The 26,370-nt window shown below is 39.6% G+C and overlaps 1 protein-coding gene across 3 annotated transcripts; it reads left to right on the top strand.

Annotated features, from left to right (window-relative positions):
* pip4k2aa (phosphatidylinositol-5-phosphate 4-kinase, type II, alpha a) lies at positions 1-25,697 on the top strand. Of its 3 annotated transcripts, none has more exons than XM_030756168.1 (11): positions 1-1,052; positions 14,531-14,628; positions 14,804-14,900; positions 16,272-16,424; positions 16,893-17,039; positions 17,273-17,311; positions 21,277-21,384; positions 24,076-24,189; positions 24,464-24,704; positions 24,974-25,077; positions 25,185-25,697. In XM_030756168.1, the coding sequence occupies exons 1-11, from the start codon at positions 912-914 to the stop codon at positions 25,263-25,265; spliced, it is 1,323 nt and encodes a 440-aa protein (XP_030612028.1). In that variant the 5' UTR covers positions 1-911; the 3' UTR covers positions 25,266-25,697. The 3 variants fall into 3 exon arrangements, with proteins under 3 accessions (XP_030612028.1, XP_030612027.1, XP_030612029.1); XM_030756167.1 differs by having other exon boundaries at positions 21,277-21,393; XM_030756169.1 differs by lacking the exon at positions 21,277-21,384 and having other exon boundaries at positions 2-1,052.
* Positions 25,698-26,370: the final 673 nt, after the last annotated feature.

Below are 26,370 nucleotides of genomic sequence, written 5' to 3'. Positions count from 1 at the left end.
CCCATCCGCCGAGCTGTCAGTTGCAGCGCACATGAACATCAATGCTGCAGGAGGAGTGGACTAAACGTTGAATTTATTTTTTTTTTTCATTTTTGTAATTTACGCCGAAATATCTGCTCCTCGGCGTTTTCATTTAAACCGGGCAAAGACATCACAGGATACACCCCTGTCATCTCTATGGACTCAGCACAAACGCGTAGGAGGAGGGCTGAGCCGCTCGCTAATGGCAGCAGTTAGCTCGCAGGCTAACGGTTGGTAGCTGGTGAACGGAGTCCGGTTCTGCTTTGTGCCGTCGTTTGGCTAACGAAGGTCGGGGAGACTCTTGTTAGCTGGCAGTCCCGAGCGTTTAGCTGCCATTTGGCATCTCTAATGCGTTGTTTTATTAATTTTTAAAAAGGCGGATACGTATTGTCTTTCTCATTTGCCACTGGCGCTTAACGTTTTTCCACCTTTTCTAAGTTTAATTATTTTATTTGATTTTATTTTATTTTTACAAAATTTAGCTTTGATGTTTGTTAGCTAACAAGCTATTCTCGGCTATGCTAACGCCACCTCAGTGAGACTTTACATCGCAGGAGGAGCAGAGATCTCCGGACGAGTCAAGGAAGGAAGAGTGGTGACTTGTGATATGGGCAGGCGGAGAAGCGTATGACTGTTAAGTAAAGAAGAGCAGCAGTATTAGGCTAAAACACATCGTATTTCCTCACGTTAGTCTCTTTCGAGCGGGGCCACAGCGTCAGCCGAGCTTTGTGGGGCGCGTTAGATGAAAAGAATTGGGGCACCTTGGTTTTGGCTAAATGAATAGTATTGACAGTACTGAACCGTGAGCTGGTGGCCGCTGTGCCAGCATCAAGGGAAGACACGCTGTCGGGATTATCGCACACTGCAATAACCAGTCAGTTTTCTTAAAGATGGCTTCAGCGAGCAGCATTGCCGCATCCATTGCGAGCAAAACCAAGACCAAGAAAAAACACTTCGTTGCCCAAAAAGTGAAGCTCTTCCGTGCCAGCGACCCTCTGCTCAGCGTGCTTATGTGGGGAGTCAACCACTCGGTAAGTCAGAGCGTCCATTGTCACTGTGATGATCTACAGTTATGTCTCCCTCGATCTTTTCATGTTCCACATTAAGGTTCACTTGCTGTCAGATATCAGCCTTTGTGTTACTGCAGCTGAGTGAAACTACGAGTTGACAGCCGTCCAGCGGTTGACTGAACTGTCAGCGTAAATATAAGACTGGCTTCACTTGCTGCAATCAATTAGTACCGTTTGCTTTGGTGAGCTTTTTGTAGTTACAGCAGTAATATCGTGGATATTATTAGTCCATGTTTTTGATGTATTCGTTAAACTGTGTGTACGTGCGTGTGTGCGCGGTTGTGCGTTCAACTCTTTGGCTTCCTGTTGTGCACATGTAGGATAAGCTCCTAGGGCTCTGTGTCATGAGAGAGCAGATCTTCCCATGCAAGACAGCTTATCTCTGCTGTCTGTATCTTCCTTTGCTGAATAATTGCTGCTCTTGGCCAGTCCTCAGATGTTGGAAAAAGCACACACTTGGCAGGCAGAGGACATACAAATATTTCTGGCACCAAATTACAAGTATTAAACCTGAAGCAGTATTTTGCAAAAAGATTTACAGTACACGGGGATGGTGCTTAGTGCACAGTAGTGTAGTGTGTCTTAATATATAGCTTCTTCTTCATGTTTTCCCAGTTTGTTTTTTTTAAATTATAGCAGAGTTTTTTGGCTCCTGCTCTCCAACATGTAACCAAACGAGCTGAGCAGCAGCATTCATATATTAAGTACACACGTTTGTTTTTATATGTTAGTAATAAATATTTTTCATGAGCACACAGTGGTGTCAGTGATGTCAGTAACTTTTGCCCTTTGATTGAGATTGATGCTCTGATTTCTCGCCCTTTATTCTCATCTGCTGTTATTCATACAGCATGAAATGTATAACAGCAATAACAATGTAAACTGTATCACATTAATTAAGAAAACCCTTATCTTGGGAGAAATCGGAATAACTCCATAATAGATATTTGTTGCTATTAATTAATGTTGATTTGGTATTGAATTAAAATGTCAAATTTAAAAAGATGATACAAAAAAATGGCCACTGTAAATGCAAGTGAGTTTTCTATATATACACAGACACAGCACATTTTAATTGTGACCCCTGCTGCTGAACGTTGGTGCAGTTTGGAGTGTCATCTAGTGCCATCTCTCTTCCTTTTGACACATAACTAAAAAGGAAAATTGAAGACTTTTTTTAAATAGGCCACCTATTTGTGCTTAAATTATTTAGCTTAAAATTATATACTGTGTGTATTATATATATATATAATAGCCACGCTCATTTTAAATAATTTGACTGATTCAGCAGTTACTGTATGACGATTGTATTTTGTCTTCCTCCATATCTCTCTATCATGTTGGAGCATCTTTGAATATTTGGTGGATATCTGTTTGGCATACCTGTAGTACTAAAGGCATGTTGAGGATGAAGTTTTTACTGAAACTGTGCTACAGTTGCGTTTTTACTCAGCAGCATTTAATTTTTGGGGTAGGGTTCAGGGTGGCAGTTCAGTTTGGATTACACTGCCTCAGAATAGCCTGACATACATGATGCCAAGACAGCTAAAGATCTAAAGCTTTTATTCTTTATCTAAGCTGTAGTCTGTAGATGGATCACAGTCACCTGGCTTTGGTGTTAAGCCTGAAGGCTCAAAGTAAGGAACACAAGAGTTTTACTTCAATGCAGCTATGTGTTACAAATTAGTAATTTACTCTTTAAATGTCATTGAAATGCCTGAGAAAGATTAAATATATATAGATATATGCCATCCAGTTTAACAGATTTCCTTATTAGATATGTTGTAAGCCACGTATCAGCCACCAAACACAAAACCGTTCAATAGAAATTTATGTTACATAATTTTTCCCTTTTTTTTTTTGGTCACAACTTCAATAATTCCAAGAGAAAAATCATTTGTGTGTTTATGGTTGTTCATGATTCATGTGTCTGCTGTTGTGCTGTGTCAACTGCCTGCTAGACATTATGGGCTACTGGCTTATAACCATAAAAACCTACAGTTTGAAGAATCATTGAATACGTGTTCAAACTGTTCTCGGATTGCACAACAGCGCACTGGAGTCGTCAGCACATTCCCTTGCTATGCCTTAGGCTATTTCTCCTGCTGTTTTTCTCAGCAGGTACTCAGTTTGTCATACTATAGGCTACATAAAAATTACATTATATGCCAGAACACTAGATTGAGCAACTGAGTTACTGCCCAAAAGTGTGGAGGTCATCATTTTGAAATGTCGATATAACTATGGCCACCCCCGACCAAAGTTTGCCTTGTTTACTAGTAGTCAGCTACTCATTACACATTTATGAGATCCATCCTTTTTTTTTTTTAACCGCTTATCCATGCATCCATTCATTTCTGATGTTAAATTATTTATATATATGTATGTATGCTCAGGGATCATCCAAAATTGCTGTGAATTCCAGAGCTAACAGAGAATTTTTGTTATTACACAATCTTAATAACACTATGCATCATTACAGAGAGATACATAACAATAATATGAGCCTCAAAAATCTAAATTTTCTGAGGCCACACTGGAAGCTACCAGTTAATTGTACCAGAAAAGCAACAGTCAGTGAGGAACCAGTTGTTCTAATGGTAGAGTGAGTGGCCATGTTAATTGGCGATTATTGGGCTATTTACACATTTAGAATGATCAGCCATGTTTGAGGTCGATAAACAGTTGGTGAATGTTTGCTTGTAGATTTTGCCACCCTATTGTGGCCATCATTTACTCTCGAAATAAGCCTGCAGTTTGAATTTCCTGCCTTACAAATATAATATTAATAAATGCAGGAACCAGCTGTGTAAACAATAACTGTCCATAACTGATTTTTGCCACTTCAGTTAGTTTTGTTTTGTTTTTTTTTCCTGGTGACCATCCAGTCAGTTAAGACTCATCGCACAAACCAATGTTGGGTTGGTGATTAAGGGCCAGCCCTAGCTAAAGGTCACTCCATCCAGCAAGGAGATTGCAAAAGTAACATGAACTGAAGGCTGAGGCTTGAGAATGCAACCAGACTGCAAAGGCAGTCAGCAAAAGCATTTATTCATGCACATGTTCTGCAGTTGTAACCCCCATCCTTTTTAACTACAGTGGGTTGTCATCTGAATAACCCAAATCATCTTGGCCTGAAAACCAGACTTTTGAATTACCGGTCAGTTAAGCGCCTTGAGGCGACTGATGTGATTTGGCTCTATATAAATAAAATTGAATTGAATTGAATTCATTTTTGCAGTGTAGAATAGATGCCAGCATTACGACCTTTAATGTGAAGATGGCATGCAGAATGAGTCAAATAGAGTGCCAACAAATGTAGAGATAATTAAGGTGTTTAGGTGTTTAAGGTGATTAGGTGTTTGTCATCAGAATCATTCTTATGCAACAGCTAAGCACAGATATGTATTTAGATAGGTATTTAACAGCTTGCTTAAAATAACCTGCTTTGACAAGTAGCCCATTTTTCTTTAAACCAAGTACTTTGAAATTTTATTGCATCTATCAATGACCAAATAAGTTTTAATAGTTCATGCTTTTAGATAAGAAGATTTAGGGCAAAACTTAAAAACAAACAAACAGCTATTTTTTTCTTAGCAACTGCTGAAGCTTAAATAGAGTGGAAAAAAGCTCAAACAGACTTCCAAGAGTCCAATGAGGTCTGCCATAAAGCTATCATTAGAAAAGCATCTTTCAGTCTCCTTGACATTGCAAATAATGAATAGAGCTTCCCTCACTAGCATCTATGTTTGGCTGCACTGAAATTCCAAATTATAATTGGGCTGCCTCAAGTCATAAAAATTGCAGTGTGAATTTTCTAAGTGGTTGTTATTTGGTCCCTTTTTCTTGCCTTCTACATCACTCTACACCACTGTCAGGAAGATCTTGCTCACTATAAAACCTAATGAAAAGAAACTTGCATGACACTGGATTCAGACCATAGCTTTTAGTGTCTAGCTTGAGAGGAAAAAAAGGGACATGCCATATTCATTTTCAATTCTTTTTTTTTTTTTTTTTTTTATCTTGGACTTTACTAGAGTAGCTTTGTGTGATTCACGTAAAAAAAAAAAAGGAAATCTTTTATTTTTAATTTTATACTGAGCCTTGGTGCAACCCCCAGGTTCATCTGCTGGCCCAAACAAGACTCCCATTGAGGCCACCCTGGCTTTAAGACAGATTTCTTCTGATTGGCTGCTTCTTGCACACAGCAGGTTTGCACAGCAGTTGGGTGGGACTACTGTGCTCACAGCCAGACCTTTGTGCCTGCAAGACCATATTACCCTGTCTGTGACTGCAATAAAATACACAACAGTATTATTTGAACCGTTAACCATGTTTAATATGAGCATTCAAAATTGTAAGAGTATATATGACAGAAAATAAGTAAAAGCTTAGATTTAGCACAGGATATGGCAAATTGATTAACAGTCTGCAATCGTGTTAAAAGTAGTAACTTTCAGAGGGAAGAAAAAGTGTGATTGTTGGCTCTGTCATACAGTAACACTGTTATTATGCCTTAGCCTGAATGTAAATGCACCTAGAAAAAAGACAAACCATCCTATGGCTGAATTAGTGGTTCTTTTTGGCTTCTTAAAATTGCAACATTGTAAAGCATTTGCACTTTTGTTAATGTTGTCACACCACAAGGAACACTTTAAAGGCTGCATCTCTAATCCATGAGTATTTCTTGTTACCATGGTGAGCCGGGGGCTTCATAGAACCCGGTCTGTTGCAGAACTTGTTGGCATGAATTTAGTTCTTAACTCACCTGATGTGCCAGATGGTTTGTAACTCAGAGCCATCTGGGAAATTGTCCTTCGAGTCTTTTAAAAGGGCAGGCATTTTAAAAAAAACAAACAAACAAACTTGGCAGTAGATTAGATGACCACTGGCCTACGTCAATCAATCAGATCAATACAGTACAGTAGAGAGTGCTGAAGAGGGAAAACAAGCCCCAGTCTGAGGATATTTTAAAGCTTTGAACCTAACTAGCTATGATAAGGAAAAATTTGTGCATGAAAGACATTCATAGTCATTCAATTAGAAAAAATACTAGGGCCCCTGGGTGGCTTAGTGGTGAAGCCGGCGACCACATACATATGCCGCGTTACGGTGCGGGTTCGAGTCCCGGCCCGTCGCCAATTTGCCTGTGTGTCTTCCCCCGTATCTTTCCCCCATTTCCTGTCTCTCTCCACCGCTGTGGCCAAAAATGCAAAAAAAAAAAAAGAAAAAATACTAGGCAGGTGGTTGTGTGACTCATCTGTCTGTTGTCATACCTAAAGCACTCCCATAGATGTGACCTTGTCAGCCAGCATTCCTGACTGGTCGCTTGTCATTGATGGATTCTGTCATGATCTATAGAATCTTTCCAGCTACCTCATGATGTAGTCAGAAATAATTGTTTCCAGGACGGATGCACAGCGTCAACTCTATAAATGTTTTTCAAGTGCGAAACACCTTGTGCTGCAGGTTTGTTTCTGCAGTGAATCTGGCTTACAGCCTCACACTGCGAAACTGTAAAAAGGGGATAAAGTTCTGGCTTGTCTGCCAGTTCTACTTGTAAGTCCTTGGGTTGTTTGAGGACAGTGTTGGAAGAGAAAAGTGTCAGAATTTGTTCTGTTGTTGTCTTTTGAGTGGATTTGTCATTGGCTGGAAAGCATCGTCACAGTTTAAGGCATCCATTGCATTAACATAGCTTTGAGTCCAGCGCTTCCTGACATACTGTTGCATGTAATCTGCTCCAGTGCTTTTAAAACAAAGATAAATTTGATAAGTTGTGTGTGGCTCTTCATTAAACTTTCCCCTTCATGCAGATTTTAACTAGTTTTGTGAGGGTCTTTTTTTGTGTCATCCTGTCTGTGTGGCTCAGTTTCATTCCCTGTCCCCCTCTCTCCTCTCTCATTGTCTCTGTGTCTGACTCAGAGTAGCTGTGTCTGCTTCTGTGGATTACATAAGCATTTGATTCTATAAATATATGCAGGAGTGACCCACAGCTAATATGTGTGATGATTATGGAGGAAAACAGAAAAGCTGAAACCTCACATCCTGGCACCCTGAGGCAGTGACAGACAGAAGAACTTATGGAAGCATGTGGTTTTTCTTGCACTGAGCATTTGAAGAAAAAAAAAAGTTTCCATTTCGTTTTCGCCTGCTAGTGTGCATGTGTGTCACCTTCAACAGTGTACTTGCTTGTGACTATGGTAACTGTGGTAACAGATTTCTTTGTTATGTGATTAGAATTTTTTTAAGTATGAGTATGTCTGTTTTTTAAAGAGGGGTAGAGAGAGATAAAAAAAATCTTAGCAGCCTCTAGCAGATGCTAATTTTGAATAATAATTGAATTAAGTATACACAGGATGTGACCAAGTCAATGACAAAATTCAGAAAATGACATCCTTCCCAAGTCTCTGTAGTTGGGGTGAAATGATTCTCCAAATCCGTGGTTAGTTTGTAGCTTATTTGTTTTTTATGGTTATTATTCTTGATCATTTTCATTTATGTTTAACTGCAATAATCTATAAATATAACAGCTTTTACCCAACTACAGTAGCGTGCTTTAATCACCACAGCTTCACGTGGCCCAGTTGCACATCAGTGACATGCACGCTACGAAGTACTGTTTCTCAGTTTATATGGTCAAAACCATGTTTTTTTTCACCAATGTAAGAGTTACTTTAATTTTTGTTTTTGTTTTTTTTTTTAAAAATGGTCGAACAGATACTTAGCTGAGTATTTTTTTTTTTTAGTGGTAATAGAGTCAGTTACAGTTATGAGGCACACCCTTTGTTTCTTCACTATGGCTCTCATATAATCCTTCTTGTGTGTCTGTGTTTACATTCTTGAATTGAGTGAGCATTATAACATTGACTCCCCCCACACACACACACACACACACACACACACACACACATCAACACAAGCAGATGCATCAGTCCTTTAAGTTTACCTCTACCCCACTGTATCATTGGTTTTTTTATGTGTGTGTTCTCATTATGGCTGACCTACTAGGGATGGGTAGAAAAAAATACATTTTTTGAATCTTCTGTGTCTTATGGAGCTCATGAAAGATCATGCTTTAGTGGACTATTTTTCTTACCTTGCAGTACACGTTGAGTTACCTCACAGTAATGTTTGTATTTCCTCTGAGCCATAGAGAGAAGGCTGACCTGGGTTATGATGCAGTATTATGTACTATGTTGTAGACCACCACAGCTTGAGACTATGGTGAGAGTCGGTAGAGCAACAGTTGTGATTGCTCAGTCACAAATTTGTTTCAGCACCATTGCATTTAGAAGTATATGTTATCTTACATTGGGATCATACTTGGATCAACAACATGTTTTTGAAACTACACTCATGGTGGAAAATGTTAAATTAGCAGATAAATAAACTTCTTTGGAACTCTCCATATGTAGTTAGAAATGCAAGGTACTGAGTAACCTATTAGCTTTGTAAGTAGAGCTCATTACTGTTGGCAAAACAGTAATGATCAAATTTTAGGCTGTGGCCACAATAGTTTAATACCGTAGTTCATCTTATGACAGGCTAACTCCATCCACAGTGATGATGGCACTCTTTACTCTATACCAGTGGTTCCCAAAGTCAAGAGTGCTGCGCCCCACTTAAAAACCAGAAAATCCCACGGGCCCCCCTCCCCCCAGGTCGTCCGATAGCCTGTGAAATTTTCCTGGCTAGAAGCCTGTCTTCACTCTCATCAAAATAAAAGAGAAAGTGCTGTATTTCCTTGAAAATTTGATTCAAAAAACTTAAACAGCGCTGGTTGTTGGCTACAAATTGCTAACTGCTACCCAGTGCTAATTCCAATATGTGACCCATTTGCCACTGAGACACAAATTTCAATACAAGAGCAGTAAATTTAAATCAAAGTAATGAGGAATATCACAAACTAATACCAGTTTTAATTCACTTTTTATATAAATAAATACATTTATACATTTATGTAACTATGCATACATGTGAGTAATTTCAAACTGAATTTCTGTTATTACTGTGGCCCCCCTGCAGTACTGGCCCACATTTTGGGAACCACTGCTCTATACTAATGGGTCAAACCACAATTCACTTTCATCCCAACTAAACACCTGGAAAATTTCATGCAGTTGCGACAATATTGCATTTATACAATTCCATGGAAAGATATACAGTCATGTGAAAAATAAAGTTTTCGCACGTTTTCACTAGTTTTGCATTTGGCAAGGGTCAGTGTCACTACTGTTAGCATGAGTTGATACCTGGACCCTACAGTGGTTGCACAGGTAGTCCAACTCCTCCAGGATGGCACATCAATAATGTGCCATGGCCTGAAGGTTTGCTGTGTCTCCCAGCACGATGAAATTTTGGCAAAAAATGGGCTAGCATACTGCATAATATTTTCACTTTGATTTTCAGGGTGTCTTTGAATTCACCCTCTATAGATTAATCATTTTCATTTCCATCAAATAATGTGGCATCATTTCATTCCTAACACATTACAGAGTCCATATCAGTATAAATATAAAGCATTATTTTTTTTCCCATTGAGATCTGATCTGTTTTCAAAGTGTTCCTTTAATTTTTTTTTGATTATGGCCAAACATCTCCACTTTAGGTTCATCTGTCCAAAGGACTTTGTTCCAAAAATCTTGTGGTTTGTTCAGATGCAACGTTGTAAAGCTAAGCCATGCTGCGATGCTCTGTTTAGAGCGAAGAGGCTTTCTCCTGGCAGTCCTTCCAAACAAGTCATTTTTGTTCAGTCTTTTTCTAATTGTAATGTCATGAACTTTAACATTTACCATGGTAACTGAGGCCTGTAGAGTCTGATGTAGTTCCTGTGGGTTCTTTTTTCTTTCTTTCTTTTTTTTGGTAACTGCCTCTTTTGCTTTTATAGATTTGGTCACACTTGCTGATAATTAAGTGAATTTGATTAGCAGAACCTAAGGGTCTGCATAGTTTGTCACAGGACTGTACAGAGGCTTTTTTTTTTTTTTTTTTTCCTTCTTCCTACATGGCTTTATGCTAAACTGCTCCAAATTGCCTTTGTGGCAATCCCTGCTTCAGTTTATCATCAGGACCACATTTTGCTGTGATGATTCACACATAGCTGGGTAGATCGGCAGACTCACAGATACACGAGGTGAAACCAACACCACCCAAGCTTTTGCAACTTGTAAGATGGCAAAAATGGGCTCAGAAGTGCTTTAATGACTGCTGCCAAGGCTGATTAAAACCAGTTATGACTGTGCCCATGGGAGGACATAGCTGTCACTGTGTTTGTTGCTGTAGGCTGTGCTTTATTTGTTCTGATTCTGGTTGTGACACATTTGTTTAATAGGTGTAAACACATGCAGCAGTTGTGTGTCTGTGTGCTGGCTAAATGTTGCACTGAAGCTGCTGCAGTTCTGAGCTGTATTGTATGATGTATTGATACACATCTGTTACAGAAGCAGTGCTGATTCAAATAGTTGTACAGCTGGTTATAGTCACAGCACCACAGATTAAACCACAACCCCAGCAAAAGTCCAAAGGCTGAACAATATCCTAAGCTGGCAATCTCCTTTAAAAGCCAGACAGAACAACTGTAGCTGTGCCAGTGGTTTTATACTGTTCAAATCAGTACTAAAATCAGTACCAAGCACTAAATGCATCGCAGTGAATTTAATATTGCATTTGCTAGTGACAATGTGTACTGTGTGGCCCAAACAGAAGAGGTGCATCTCTGGCAGAATTACAGTTAATGTTCTTCATGCACATAGAGAAAAGATAACAGCAGAGCTGTAAGTGGCAGTGGCGCAGTGGGTAGGCATTCGCCTTGCAGCCGGAGGACTGCCGGCTCGAGCCCCTGTCCCTGCGCTGTGTTGTGTCCTTGGGCAAGACACTTAAACCACATTGCCTAACGGTAGTGCCGGTCTCTGGCTGAGTGGCCGCAGATGCTCGTCTCTGGCTGAGTGATCTGGAACGATCATTTCGTTGTGTGTCTTGTGCGCACAACGACAATGAGTTGAATCTAACATCTAACATTAGATATTAGTTATAGTAGAAAGCACTTTTAGTGCTCAAGTTGAGTAGAAATGCGCTCTATAAGTACCATTCCAGTCCATTTACAATTTGTTTGCCCATTTCTTTAACTTTTTTTTTTTTTTTTTAAACTATTTATAGTGTATATAGGTGTTCAAGCTTATTTATATGGGAGCGGTAGTCTTATAAGACACATTAACTAATTTAACAGTTCTAGTTAAGGTCTGGGGGAAAAACATCTTAAAAAAACATTAAGAAAAATTCCCCTGATGCTAAGGTCCAGCAGGTCACAAGGCTTACAGTTAACTGGCAGAAACCCTAAATAAGCTTTCTAGCCTCGCCGAGAACAAAGGACAGTTTTTCCCAACTCTACTTAGTAAAAAATGTTTTTCTTAAAAGGTAGACATGACCTATTGTATGTAACCATCAAATAATCGTATGGGAATATATGTTTTCTGTAGACAATGTGGTCTCTTTCCAAAAATGTTGTATTTGACCTTTACTAACAAAGGTAGAGTTCAAGAGGAACTCGTCAGAATTATCGCAATACCAAGTGGCCCTTTTTCCTTTGATAACACATTGTACTTATAGTTTGCAAATCAGTAATGCTGTTATCAGACAGAAAAGATAAATATGATCACGGTTGGTCATAACTTTCCTGTTCATTGTCAAATGTGTCCCTCCAGGCTACATATCTTGATTGCAGGTCTGATTAGTCTTGCTTCTTTTATATATAATTCTGGGAGCAGTTACTCTCAGCTCTGATATTTCATTTACTCTTCCAACTGTTGGCGAGTCATCTGTCTTTGTGCAGAAAGATGAGGCTGTGCCGAGCTGCTGACAAAGCATGCTATCTTCATCTACTTCCTGTCCAATGGAGCAACAGCACACACTTACTTCACCCTGGGCCGGAAAACCAGTCTTCATCACCATGGAGACAAAAAGGAAGTGGTGGTGTGAAATTGTTTGCAAGTTTTATGGTTGGAGGAAAATAAGCACATGAACTGGATGGTCATATAAGAGCCTAAAAGATAGAATAGTTCTACTCGGCATTATATAGTGTGGATTAGGTGCAGCTATAGTCAGTCAAGTTCATATACAACACCTCCACAAAGGCACCTGCAGAAATGTTTAACAACAAGGCAGTATGTTCCAGTCCAGAAACTGATATTTTATCTAGCCTGTAAAAAGCATGACTTGTGAAAATAGACCAACACGATCATCTTGGCATAAATGCTTTCTCGTGCTTTCCCGTTTTTGTGGTTGTTAAATTTAAAGGTAGGACAAGGACATTTACTACTAAAACAGTAATTCTACAAAAATGGTTATGTGAGGGTAGTTTGGGGAAAAAAATGAACCTCGAGGGACCCGTCATCTCTTTTTCTCTAGCAGATATTTTCATCTCAATTGTCATTGCTGAAAACTAGTGTCCTCACAGACACGTGTGTACGTGCGTGTGCGCCGTGTGTGATCAGGCATTGTCTCTGCTCTTGTGTGAAACGCAGCTTTGTTGATTAGGTGACATCTCCCTTGTGTACCCAGGATGCATCTGTTGTGTTGTGTCACTGTGACGTCAGTGCCTGTCACAACAGGGTGCTGAAACATGCATGGATATGACATCTGTGGACTTCAAGTTCCAGGTTTCAGTAGCAGAACAAGCTCAGATTATACACTTGACCAAAACAGATTTCTACCATGAGTCTGTGGGGAGTTATCCCTGCATCTTGGCTGTGCTGGTAATTTGTTAGTCACTTGTTACAGATTTATCTGCAATTCTTAATGTTAAATGTCTACATCTTAGTACAGCAATTTAGCCATATATTTTCATTTGAGAGTAGACAAGATCATGTAAGCACTCTTCCAGGCTTAACCTTTTAATGCATGTGTTCAACCAACTGTAATTAGTATTATGAACTTGCTCATGCATACTGTCTTACAAAGCAAACCACCCAAAGTATGCTGACTGCTTTGATGGGCCAGTCACACTGAAGCCAATGTTTGCACCATCAGCCCTAACACTCCTGCAGCATTGCAGGGCTGCAGTTGATCAGATACCTCTGCTAAATCAGATGCTGAAGTTTTGATGTGACATCTCAATATGCATCTCAGCACAGTCCTAGCTGTAAGCAATGTAGAAAAATTGCATATGAGACTTGGCTGCAGAGGAACCCGTACATATCTTGTTATTAATCAGTCAAAGTGAAATATTTCAGGTTACTTGGTGCACCTGCATCACAAACATGCTTGGCAGAATGATTGGAGGTTATTAATAGATTTGAGCAACCTGCTAGGAAGCCTGCCGGCAGCCAACAGCAAGTACGCAAGCACACACACATCATATGTGTATCAAGCTGTGCCTGATTCATAACAAATGTCAGGTCTACGCAATACAGCAATGTGAACAATGGCCAGATCCAAGGAGAAACTCCTGCAATGTACCTTAGATGATTGCAGCCCTGCTGTTAATTCGGTGTGTAAGGTTTATTGATGCGTCATTTAGTTTTGCACTCTTGATATTCAAGGTAAACTTCAGTGGGTTTTAGAAAAAATTATCGCTTTGTTTTTAGCTAATGCTTGACTCCCCAGTCTCTTTTAAAATTGCATTTCAGAGACTAGAGAAATGGCATCGCATACTGAAAAGAAATGTCATTATCCTCTGAACTGTAAACATGTTCAGTCAAGAAGATTAGAAAATGGCAGGGCTTCACAGACTGCAGGATCTTGAAGTATTAAGATTATCGTTTCTGCACAAGCAACACATTCTGACTTATACAAATGCACATGTCATCTGGACTCTATTTATGTCTTGACATTACAGATTGTGTAAGTCCCCATTTTGTCACTGTCTGTATATTTAAAATAACTTTGTACGTTTGCAGTTCTTGGAGCGTGTCCTTTTGACCTCTCCAGTGGTTATCCTTCAGATTTGTAGACTACATGATCCTAGAAATGTTCACATCACTAGTTGTTCCATAGTGAAGAACAGTATTGATTGATTGACCCAGCCTAGATGGGTCAACTCTGCTTGAATAATAAATTCAGTCCAATAATTTGCATGTCTGCTTTGGTGGGGGGCATCTTAAGTTACACATTCATTCAAATGTACCTGTAGCACACAATTTCAGTTATCCCAGTTATAACTCTTAACACCAGAATGCACAAGCCATGCACTGATCTTAACTGTCTTTTCACATTGTGTGAAAACATAAATTTAATGACTCAAATAAATGTGATCTCACCCAGGCCTTCTTTCAGCTCAGGAATTTTCACTTAATTCCTTTAAGCGGTAATTTCCCCGGTCACCACATCAGAGAGTACTGTCTGGGATTTCTGGGATGTGCCACATGCTTTGCGGACACGTAAACTTCTATGTGTTCCTAAATGCAAGAATGATTGATCCTGTTTTTGTGTTTTTCTTTGCACAGATAAACGAATTAAGCCATGTCCAGATTCCTATCATGCTCATGCCAGATGACTTCAAAGCCTATTCTAAGATTAAAGTGGACAACCACCTGTTCAACAAGTAAAGTCTTTTTTTTTTTTTTTTTTATAAGACTGTTGCATGTCAAAAAATGAATCTGTTGTGTTTTGTTTTTACATTAAAGGATTAACAAAAATAAATAAATAGCATTTGAAGGAACTATTGCATTTCATAAACTCTCCTTTGTGTTTTTCTTTTTCTTTTTGTGTACACGCAGGGAGAACATGCCTAGCCATTTCAAGTTCAAGGAGTACTGCCCGCTGGTGTTTCGAAACCTCAGAGAGCGGTTTGGCATTGACGATCAGGACTTTTTGGTAAAAAAGACAATCAGACAGTCCTAACATGTTTTAAAAGCAGCTTAAAACTCATCATTTTAAACTTGCCTTTGAGTAACTTTTTGTGATATTGTATCATGAAAGATGCTAACATTCCTATGCTGTTACTCCTGCCATCTCAACTGTAGTATAATATTGATTTGAACTGGAATATGGGGCGTGCCAGTTACTAGAGACAAGTATGTTTTACAGTCAGTACATGTTTCACAATCTAATTACTTTAACCATCTGGTGCTACAAGCATACTATTACACTTACATGCAACTATTCCAAAACAAATTCAATCATCTTTCCCTCTTTTGTTTGAGCCCATTGCTCCTTTAGTTTTCACTTTTTCCTACTAAATCCCTGTTTCCCAGTGCAGTCAGTGAGTTGGCAGTATTTGGAGGTCATTGTCTCCCTGCTCAGTGCAGCTGTCCTTCTTACATGTTTACATTAGGGCTCAGCTGGCTGCAGTTGGTGGGCAGTAGGAGTTGAAAGTCACCAGTACAAAATGCCATGTTCTCACTATTAAACTGCTTTTCTGCATTAGGCACTTGTTGAAGTCAAAATGTTCAAAGGTTTATCCATTCTTTTTCATAGTGCTTAATGACAGAAGTAGTAGATTATGCATTGGGAGGGTCTTTAGAGAGCAAAAATAACCTTTATGGTAAATACATAAAAACGAGTAACCACTACAAAACCATTAAAACATTAACTGATACATTTTGAGAGTTTCTTGAACATTGTTACACAAATCTTAAACCTCAAAGGGCAAGTTTTCAATCATCTTCAGTTCTAAACGTAAGAAAAAAAAAATGCTCTTGTTGTTTCTGCCACATACCTCCTAAGTTTGTTGTGATTCTGCAACATAAGCAATAAATGCTAACAGTTCAAGAGAGGGGGTGAGTGGTGAGGAATTCTTAGAGAATGAGGCATTGAGCCAGAGGGTGTTGGAGGACGTTTCTTGCGAGCTCCAAAGTCTGGACAGCAGCTGTTTGTGTCTGTGTGTAGCTTTGGATCGGGCAGCAGGCGTAGGGGTCAGACCCTCATATGTTTAGACTGGAGTGTGGGAGGTGGTGAAACAATAAGAATGTAGATCTAGGACATGCTGTATTTTTGAGCTCACTCATAGCCGTGCATTACTTTGGAAATGTAATTTCAGTATCAGCTATTTAATAATGAGAAGTTAGTATGGGTTTTGACTCTTTTTTTTCAAAACAGGTTTTTTAGGGAGCTGAGCTATTCTGAAAGTAAAGTAGAAATTAGGCATGTAGAGGGATTGTCAGAGGTCAAAGGTGACAAGCTGCTGTTATTTCAGTGTGTACATCCTGAGTGTTTTTCCTCTTTGTCTCTGCTCTGTGTTTGCAGAACTCTCTGACACGCAGCGCTCCCTTGAACAGTGAGGCCCAGGGACGCAGCGGGGCCCGCTTCCATACCTCTTACGACAAGCGATACGTCATCAAGACCATCAGCAGCGAGGATGTCGCTGAAATGCATAACATTCTAAAGAAATACCATCAGGTGAAAAGTGCTTGTTTACCAGTAATTTATATGCAATTCTGTTAATTCGTCTATAGGAACAACTACCTTACAAACCTGTCCATATTTAATATGGACTTGACATACACTTTTCATGGCTTTATGTCCAGTGGCTTAGTGTCTGTGCTGATAAATCACATGAAAAAGCAAAAAAATAGGCAAGCTGTTGCCTTTTAATAATGCAACATTCCAACTTCAGTTTTACCTATTGATTTTTGGGTTGGTCAGTAGAGTAGAGATACAAAAATTTAGGTCATAATAAGAGCCCTTTACACCTTTTTCTCTATTTATCATCTCACATTTGTTCATGGAACAAAGTTAAGTCGTAAAAGGATTGTGCTGTGTTTTAGAAATCTTTATTTCTCATGCTCTCTCTGCTGGGACAAGCATTAAGCATCCACTGTGGCTAAAAATGGTCATAAATTAGTATTCTTTGCACTCTTTCTGCAGTTTATCGTTGAATGCCATGGCAACACGCTGCTCCCTCAGTTTCTGGGGATGTACCGGCTCACGGTGGATGGGGATGAGACCTACATGATTGTTACACGCAATGTCTTCTCTCACCGCCTTTCTGTCTACAAGAAATATGATCTCAAGGTAAGAGGGAAGGAAAGAAGAGCAGATGAAGAAAAAAGGAGAGATGGTGCGATGGAGTAGAAATATGAAAAGAAATGATGTTAAGTAAATCTGTGGTTGTGCTGTATCAATCCCATGTTGCACCTGTCTGTATGTCAAATATTTTATGAAAGTTCATGTACAAGTCAAGCCTGTAGGAAAGGTTATCTGTCTTGGTTCTAAGTTCAAATTATTGGCATTAATTTTCTTTTTAGGGATCCACTGTGGCAAGAGAGGCAAGCGACAAGGAGAAGGTATAGTCATCTGCTGAGAGCTAAAATCCACTGTTACACATAACCACAAACTTTTAAACACCTGGATAGAACGTCTTAACCATTTCTTTCTGCTTTGAACAGTAACTGATAACAATAATATCAGATACATTTGTCAGTAAAAGAAAAAACATTAGATTTAGAAGCAAACTAAACACATCTATCAGACTTTCACATAAATTTACAATGAAGTGTTGCTTAAAGAAGTTCTGACTGGAATCGGGAGTCAGTGTGGCTCAAACAGTTACAGTTGTGCTGCTCATGTCTTGATTCTGGTGCCAATTTTGTTAAGGAAACAAAAAGAATTGTAATGGTGTCGGCAGTCTCGGGAACAGTTTAAATTTAGTACGTTAAGCATGAATATTCTGTTTCAAGTCTGTTTAAATGCAGATATGAACCAAAAATAACTATTATCCTGATTAAACTATATGTCACTGAAAAGCCATGTGGACTATTAGAGAATGAGAGAGAAAACAACCTGTTTCCAGTGTTTTCAAACAGTTCCAGGCTCACTGTCATCACCCAAATGGTTTAATTAACACGACTTTGGTGTCTGCTTTTGTTTCCCTTTGGGTGGGGATGACAGTAGCAAATATCCATCTCCTTCAGGTAGCACCAACTTTATCACTCCATTCCCTTTCTAGCCACTGCACGGTATTTGTGTTCCTTTAATTTGCTTCATTCCCTCTAACCTGGCTTCTGCTGATCCATTAGTTCCCCCGCTTGCTGTCTGTGTGAAAGATTGAGGGTTGTGCGCACCTGCGTGTGTGAATGTGTGTCTGGGTGTTTGGTTTAGTGTTTTTATTCAGTCAGATGTCCTCTCATGATTATGAGTATGTTGTGTTTTCTATGTATTTGTGCACCTGATTGGTTGGTGTGTGTAAATATACTGCGTATATGAGGAAGAGGTTTTGTGTGATTGTTAGCAACGGAAGTTTTGCCGTTTGATGTGAGACAGTGCCTATTTTTGAGTATTTGGCTGCTTGAACAGAGTCACCTGTCAAATGAGTACGGTAGTCGCAGAATTTGCAGAGATCTGACTCTTTTTGTTCTTTGTGTTAAATGTGCATTAGCTAACATTTCAAATGGTTACTTTACCTGATCAGAACATAGTTTTGTTTTTACTGGGGGGGGGGTTTTTCTCCACCAAGATTGAAGGTTTGACCTTTAAAGCAATGATGGTCTCTGACATTGTCTTTGATCGCTTTGCAGTACAGTGTGTCAGCACAGCAACATACAAAAGTTACTGCTCTCTACAGTCATTTTTTTCTGTTATCTGTGTCCACATTTATTTCTGCAAATGGTAGTTTTAATGGTATTTAAGGCTGCCCCAGTTTTGACCCAAAGCAGCTTGAATTGAGTTATATGGGGGGGGGGGCGGGTTTAATTGTGGGACACCATGCAGTGAGACATGGAAGACTTCAGGGATTCCCTGGACTAAATATAGGCTTCTGTACATGTGGGAACAAGCAAAATATTATTATGGTTAAAACAGATGAGTGGAAAAACAAAGCAGCTGAGGATTTAACACACACGTGAACCTACTATGTGACCTCTTTTTGTCTGCAGCGCAGCTGTGTGAAGCCCCCATTTGCTGTCTAGCAATAGAGATTAAGAAGAAGCAGGATACATTTTGGCAAGCTCACATGAATTAAGTCAGATGTTATTTTCTGAGACAAACTGTCACTCTTAATTCAAACTGCAAACCAAAAGTTTGGGAAGCTGTGTAAAATGGAAATATAAACAGAATGCAATGAGTTGCAGATGTCATAAACCCATATTTTATTTATTTTTTTATTTGGTATTTCTGGATTGTGTTCACATATGGCTTCTTCTTTGCATGATAGAGCTTTAACCTACATTTGTGGATGGCATTGGGAGCTGTGTTCACAGACACTGATATCTGGACGTGTTCCTGAGCCCATGCAGTGATTTCTATGACAGAATCATGGCTGTTCTTAATGCAGTGCTGCCTGAGGATCATGAGCATCTGGTATTGATTTACAGCCTTGTCCCTTCTGCCCTTGTGAGATTTCTCCAGATTCTCCGACAGTTTTGATTATATTATGTACTAAAGATGAGGAGATGTTCAAATTTTAAGTTGAGGGACATTATTCTGAAATTGTTACACAATTTGTCAGTGCAGTTTTTTGCCCATCAGTGATACTCTGCCCATCTTTACTTCTGAGAAACTTTTGATATGCTTTCTATGTTCTGTTGCGAATAAAATGTGGGTTTATGAGATTTGCAAATCATCGCATTCTGTTTTTATTTTACTCAAAGACACAACTTTTTTTGGAATTATGGTTGTATTACAAGTTGGTTATTGTAGCCTGTGTTTTTTTGTTTGGGGGGGGGGCTTGGTTTACCCTACTCAAATACATATCTTACAGTTACACTGCAGAATGTAAAATGCAGTTAACTAAGGTTCAGCCTTTGGAGATAAAGATCTGAGCATATATACACACACACGAATACACCACAGCAGTCAGTGAGATAAATACAAAGTAGAATCATGTCAAAAGGGGGAAATTGTGTGTGTTTGCTCAATCTGTATAAAAAAAACCAAAAAACTTGTTTAAAGAGAGACACAAACAACAAGCACGGCAGAGTCCTCTCCTGACTGCATGGCCCTCCCTTTCATGCATGCATCTGCATGGTATATAACGTTTTTCTACATCCTTTATGAAGTTACATGATTTCAAACACATTCCGATGTGTATGAACACCAGCCTCATTCTTTTTGCACATTGTGGACATTTTCTGTTCTACTCACATGTGACATGTAATTTTCTTTTTCATTAAGTAAATTCTGTGGTTCTTGTAGCTGCTGTCTCCGGGTTGTGGCTGTCAAACAGCGGCAGCTGGCTTTTCTGACACAGTTTATGTACAGCTTTTACCAGTCAGGTGGTTGACACCTTAATGCCTTATACTCTTAAATAGAGCTTTAATGAGATTATACTAGTGTTTAATGGCCCCATTAAATAATATTTATGTTATTTGTGGTTAACCAGAAAAGGACACAGAGGGTAAACGCATTCAGTGCTTACTAAGATTTGTGTGATCACAGCATGTTTTTTTTTTTTGTTTGTGACCTGTAAAATTTAGGGTTATGTTTATATGTCATTAAATAGCTACTGGTCATTGGTTTGTGAAATAGAACTAATGTCACCACTAGGTCTTTGCTCAGAGGCTCTATACTGCACTTTTTAATTTTTTTTTTTTTAATAATGTCCTCTCTCTCCTTCATGATAGAAGCAGCTGGTATCCGGTGGGGCCACATGGCTTTAATGTGGCCATATGAATGAGTGTGAACTCCTTGATATTTTATCTTTCTTCCTTTGTCCGGTAATTTTAATCCCCTAGAAAAAGTTCCACGTCTGATAAGTTGTTTGGCAGGTTCATAGGATGCAAGTAAGTTTCCAGTTGTTTCCTTGCTCTGCTAAGTCCCAGCTCCTTGCTCCAGAGAGTAGCTTTGCCAGGCTGCTTCCTTTCTCTACCAAGTGTTTATCCAGGAAACAGTCAAACAATAATGTAGACAGTGAAGAGTAATGCATATATATAATATCAATTTTGATATTTAAGCATAATTTTAGAGAGAAAAGGCCTAAAATCATTTGTAAGTCAAACTGTAGCGAGAAAACAGTGTAACCACAAAATAATTCAATCTGTTTACATCCTCGTTGGACAACCATGTTAGAGACTGATATACATTTCTTGGCGCACCCATTGTAAAGATATCAGACCTTCAAACATCTAGACGGGTCATGCAGATCCTTCGCGTTGATGCCCTTTCCAACCCTCGACCAGTCTGAAAAAAAACGATTGTGTTCTGTTACATTTTAAACTCTTTGCCTTTACTTCCAACTTCCTTCCTCCCTTCCTCTCTCCTTTCTTCTTTCCTCTCCTCCACCCCTACCGTCCCTCCCTGGCTCCCCCTTTTCTAGCAGCCACCCCCATCAGAGGATGCCCCCCCACGGCCCAAATCTGGTAATGTTCAGCAAAGGCTGCAAACACTGCGGATTGCCACGCGCTTTTACTGCGCCATGAAACACGTAAGAGATGTAAGAGAACCAGGGCTCATATACCAGGCATGATCTATTAAACCTATCTTATTATTTATTTTAATTTTTTTATTTTTGTACGGCCGAACATTTCCGTTTGTTCTCCAGGCTGATCCACTGTTATTTAAAGGCCATATTTTTGCACACATTTCATCCATTAACGCTCAGCTTTTGGTCAACTTGTCAGTAAGTTTTAGTTCGCCAGATGATTGATTTTTGTTCCCACCGTTCACTCACCGGCATCTACGTGTATTTGAAACACTGGAGAGCAAGAAGCGGGAAAGTACGATGATTTGTTTTCACGCTTAGTTTTGTGTGTGTGTGTGTGTGTGTGTGTGTGTGTGTGTGTGTGTGTGTGTGTGTGTGTGTGCGTGTGCGTGTGCGTGTTACCACAGCAGTTAATAAAACACCTGTTAACATTTTGATACCTCCTTAAGCCACTAAATTAGTTACTGGAGAACATTAATATGTCAATGAGGAGAGCGTTTCACCTGAAATACTGGAGCCAAAATAATACTTCTCACCTTGTTTAATAGATAAGTCAGGTTAGCCAAGTCATAAATGAAGTGGCTGGTTCATGTTGCATAAAAAATTAGTAAGGCTTCATATTGTACAAACTGCATACCACTGATGTAAAAACTGCAGAATGTAACAGTTTGCAAAGGTTTAGAAATATTCCGGTCTCAGTATATTACAAATCAGCAGACAGCAAAATGGCAAGAGCCGTTTCAAACCAGCTGACAGGAGTAAAAGAAACAAGATTCATTTTTAAGGCAGTGGAGAAGTTCACCTGTCATACAGCTTTGTAAGGCTCATCAACAACCTCAAATAAATCTTTCTCCCTCCCTCAGCGAAGCGCACCAGTCAAGTGTCAGACCCAAATTATTTTAGTCAGTGTAGCTGAGAAAATCAATGAGAGTCCAACTGAGAGCATTATTTTGTGTGACTTGGAGGGGCAAGAACAAGGAAAGGCTTGGGCGTGGAAATAATACATTTGAAATGAGTGCATAGAAAGATGGATGACTGTCAGATTTGGAGTGTCTCATCAGGTGACAGGCATGTCAAATGTTTCAGGTTATGTTCTCTCTTTGCAGTCAAAGTCATTTACTCTTTATGTCGCATCTAATTTATATTTAATCAAGAAAGTTGCACATTTCATTTTTTTTTTTTTTTGAAATTTGGAGGTCTATGTCTGTGTATATATATGTGCTCAAGTGTCTAGTGTTGTGAGAGATATTTCTGTAAAGGTGTATTCTGTGTGTATTTGTATGTGTGTCCGTGTGTGCTGTCTGGGTTTGTTCTAGTGCTACAAAGTGTTGTGCGTTGCTGCTCCTCTCCTGCTGCCATAGAAACATTGTAGTAGCTTAACTGCCGCTGCTGCCCTCTTACCTCATTTCCTGCTCTCTTTTTTTCCCCAGTGACTCAGAACTAGGCCCTTTCCTTCCCACATATCACCTATTCCCCCTGCAGGCTGCTGGCAGTTTTGCAGCAGCATGGTTAAGAAGAAAATTGATCCCCGCAGACGGACATTTAAATAGGAATCTACTTCCTTCTGCTTCTAGGTGGAATAATAGGAATTAGTCTCAAAGATCAAGTGGCTTTATAGAATTGGTAAAAAGTCTTTTTAGCTGCAAACCACTGTTTGGTTTCCAAAAAGCATATTAGAACAAGAGTTATGATTTATTTACCATAATTTATCTCAGGCAGGCCTGTACTACTACAAAACTGAGAGTGGATGCTTTTCAGAGTCTAGCCTAGTGCCATCAAGGACCTTTAGTGGCTTTGAGTTGGGCGTCCTGTTTTTTTTTTTTTGTGACACAAAGTGTATGGATCTACCAGATGCATTTAAAGCAATGTACAAACTTGTGTGTGCTGTGTGCCAGAAAAATGTTCATGATTCTGATAATACTGAAAAGGCAACACATTTAATTGTAAATGATACAGGAAAGTTGCTACTTGGAGCATCAGATGGATCTGTACCCTGCTGTGAGCATGTTGCATGCATTGTATTACACAGTCAAAAGATTTAGCTTGGAAAGAGGTAAGCCTTGGTTTGGATGGACAGCTTGTACCCTGTTAGCCGACTCCATTTTATGTTACCAGTAGCACTTGTTGTATTGGCTGAAGCAGACAGGCTTATCTAACAAACCACAGGCTCAACGCCTCATATGTGAATGGGGTATTTCAACATGCAGGATTGTTAGGCAGATACATTTACATGCACTACCAGTATATGTTGTTTCTAAGATTAGAGTTTATGATCATGCTTTTTGAAATACCCCCCCACCCTCTCAATGCTTAAAGTTGAGCAAGACTCTATCTTTAAGTCTTGTGTAATAATGACAGATACAGTTAATGTTTTGTAAGTTTTTCTGGGGAAAAACCGATGAAGAATACAGATGCTGGTGTTACGACTTTTAATATTGTTAACTTTTATGTGAAATATCTATAAACTACATTCAGCTATGTTTAAGTATGAAATCTGTGTATAATTGGGTGGCATGATATTCGTCGACACTTCCTCATCTTCTAAAAGGGAAGTTAACACTTGATTTAAGCACCAGAATTCTGTCTGAACATTTTTGCCCAGGCTTGCTGTGTATAGTACCCTGCTTTTTTTGGGTTTGTGTTGTAGTTTTGGCTGTTTCTATCTGGTCACTAATCTCCAATACTAATGGGCAGGCTAAAGAGCTGCCCACCTACAAGGACAATGACTTCATCAATGATGGGCAGAAGATCTACATTGACGAAGAGAACAAGAAAATGTTCCTGGAGAAGCTTCGGAAAGATGTGGAGGTATGTGTTAGACATGAAATTTTAGACACAGTTCAGTAAACTATTCTGCACTTTGGGTCCCATCAGTGGCTTTCCATGCATTAAATGCTGTGCGTAGCCAGATGTGAGGTAGAAAATCTTGTTGTAAATGGCCTCACTTGATTTCACCCTTCATTCTTCAATAATGCATTTAATACTTTTCTACAAACTTATAATTCAACCTTTTTTTCTTTTCTGCTCTGCCTCCCATCACCACACATTTCTTTACCATCCTACCTCCTTGCACTGTCCTCAGTTCCTGGCCCAGCTGAAGCTCATGGACTACAGTCTACTGGTGGGGATCCATGACGTTGAGCGAGCTGAGCAGGAGGAGGTGGAAAGTGAGGATAACGAGGCCGAGGAGGAGGGTGAGAGTGATGGAGGGGGCATTGGGACGCCCCCTGACAGTCCCAGCAACACCCTGGATAGCACCAAGCCACTGTCGCCTGGAGAGTTTGACCCCACCATTGACGTCTATGCTATTAAAAGTAATGAAGGTGAGCAAGAAATGCAAAGAGAAATAAAATTCTTGCGTTGTGGTGGTTATATGTAATGATAAAACAAAAAACACAGAACTGTGAGCTCCCCCTGCTGGCTGCTTTGGTTTTCATTGCAATTATCAAATCTGCTATTGAATCTCTCAAGGAGATTATTTGTAGCGTTGAAAAGTGTGCACATATTAAACAGTACCTGACCACCCCCACCCCCCATTCTACCTTGCAGTTATATGATTTCTTATTTAGGGTACATTTAATTTAATCTACAGGTGCTCCCAGGAAAGAAGTTTACTTCATGGCTATCATAGACATCCTGCAGCATTACGATGCGAAGAAGAAAGCTGCCCACGCCGCCAAGACTGTCAAACACGGGGTATGTAGCATGCAAGACCCATTTCAATGGTTCTGGTGACAAATAACAAGGTCAAAACCGCCTAATGATGGTGGATGTCAATTGTGTCTTTGTATGTGTCTCTGCAGGCCGGAGCAGAAATCTCCACGGTGAACCCGGAGCAGTACTCGAAGAGGTTTTACGATTTCATCACCACTATCCTGTCATAGCCTCCATGAGTGACAGGGGCAAAGAGGCACATGGGAAATGGAGGGCAAGTGGGGAGTTGGGTGGAGAAGAGAAAGTGATGGAGAAGAAAACCATCCAGGGGCTGAATTAATAAGGTGCTGCGATGGCTTTGTATCACTCTCTCTCATCCGTTCTCCTCATTCCTGTCTGTCTCTCTCTGTCTCTTTCCGTGGGGTTGCCACCCTCTGCAGCTAAAAAGAAAAAAACATTGTTCGTTTACATTTAACCTCTCGTCTGTTGAGTTCTGCTTTTGTGTTACTTTGGATGATAAGGGTGTTAAAAAGGAAGTGTCCAAGTCATTGCATTCTTTTGCTTGTTTTTGTATCATTTGTTTTTGTTTACGGTTGTTTATTTTGGAATATGGCTTTTTTTTTAATTGCCTCTAACACATCATCCAGTTCCCTACAGTTTTTTTTTTTTTTTTTTTTAATTTTAATGTTTGTATTTGTTTTGGTTTTTTTCTTATGATATTAAGGGGGATGTTAGCAGGAGGGTCTGATGTGTTGAGTGGAGGTCCCTCTTGAAAGCTTGCACGGGATGTAAAGAGGAAGTTTATGCTGAGCCTCATCTAATGCAATTGCTTCCTATAAGGAAGTAGGAGGCAGTCTTCCAATAGGCCAACAGCCGGACCCACACCCAAATGCTGAACTCAGCCAAATAAATCTTCCCATTTGGGTTCCTCCTCCATCACTTGCTCTTTTGAGACCTCCCTTTCCCCTCTCGTTCCTGTGTTGTATAAAGTTATAGAATTGAGCTTCTGGGTTATTCTCTGGCCACAAATAATTCACCTGTTGTAAATTCAAATGCTTGCTTCCAGCAGTAGCTGCACCTCTGTGTCTGTCAGCGCTTTGTTCATTTTCTGATTATCTATTAAGGGAGGAACATGGATCATGAAATGAGAAGAAGAGCTTCTCTTTGCAGTCATTCGCTTTCAGTGTGTATGATACAGTTAGGAAGTCACGCTTCCCCTTCCGTAGCAGAGAATTGCCCAGAAGCCACGTGTGGCTGTTGCTGCTTGAGAGCGAATCCCTCCCTGTCGTTGTGCAGGGTGTCAGATTAAAACATGAACAGCCCTCAACTTTCTGT

Source organism: Archocentrus centrarchus, chromosome 20 (assembly GCF_007364275.1).
Source record: "Archocentrus centrarchus isolate MPI-CPG fArcCen1 chromosome 20, fArcCen1, whole genome shotgun sequence".
Classification (NCBI taxonomy): Eukaryota; Metazoa; Chordata; class Actinopteri; order Cichliformes; family Cichlidae; genus Archocentrus; species Archocentrus centrarchus.
The sequence above is the reverse complement of the archived record's forward strand: the minus strand, read 5'-3'. Positions and strand labels throughout refer to the sequence as shown.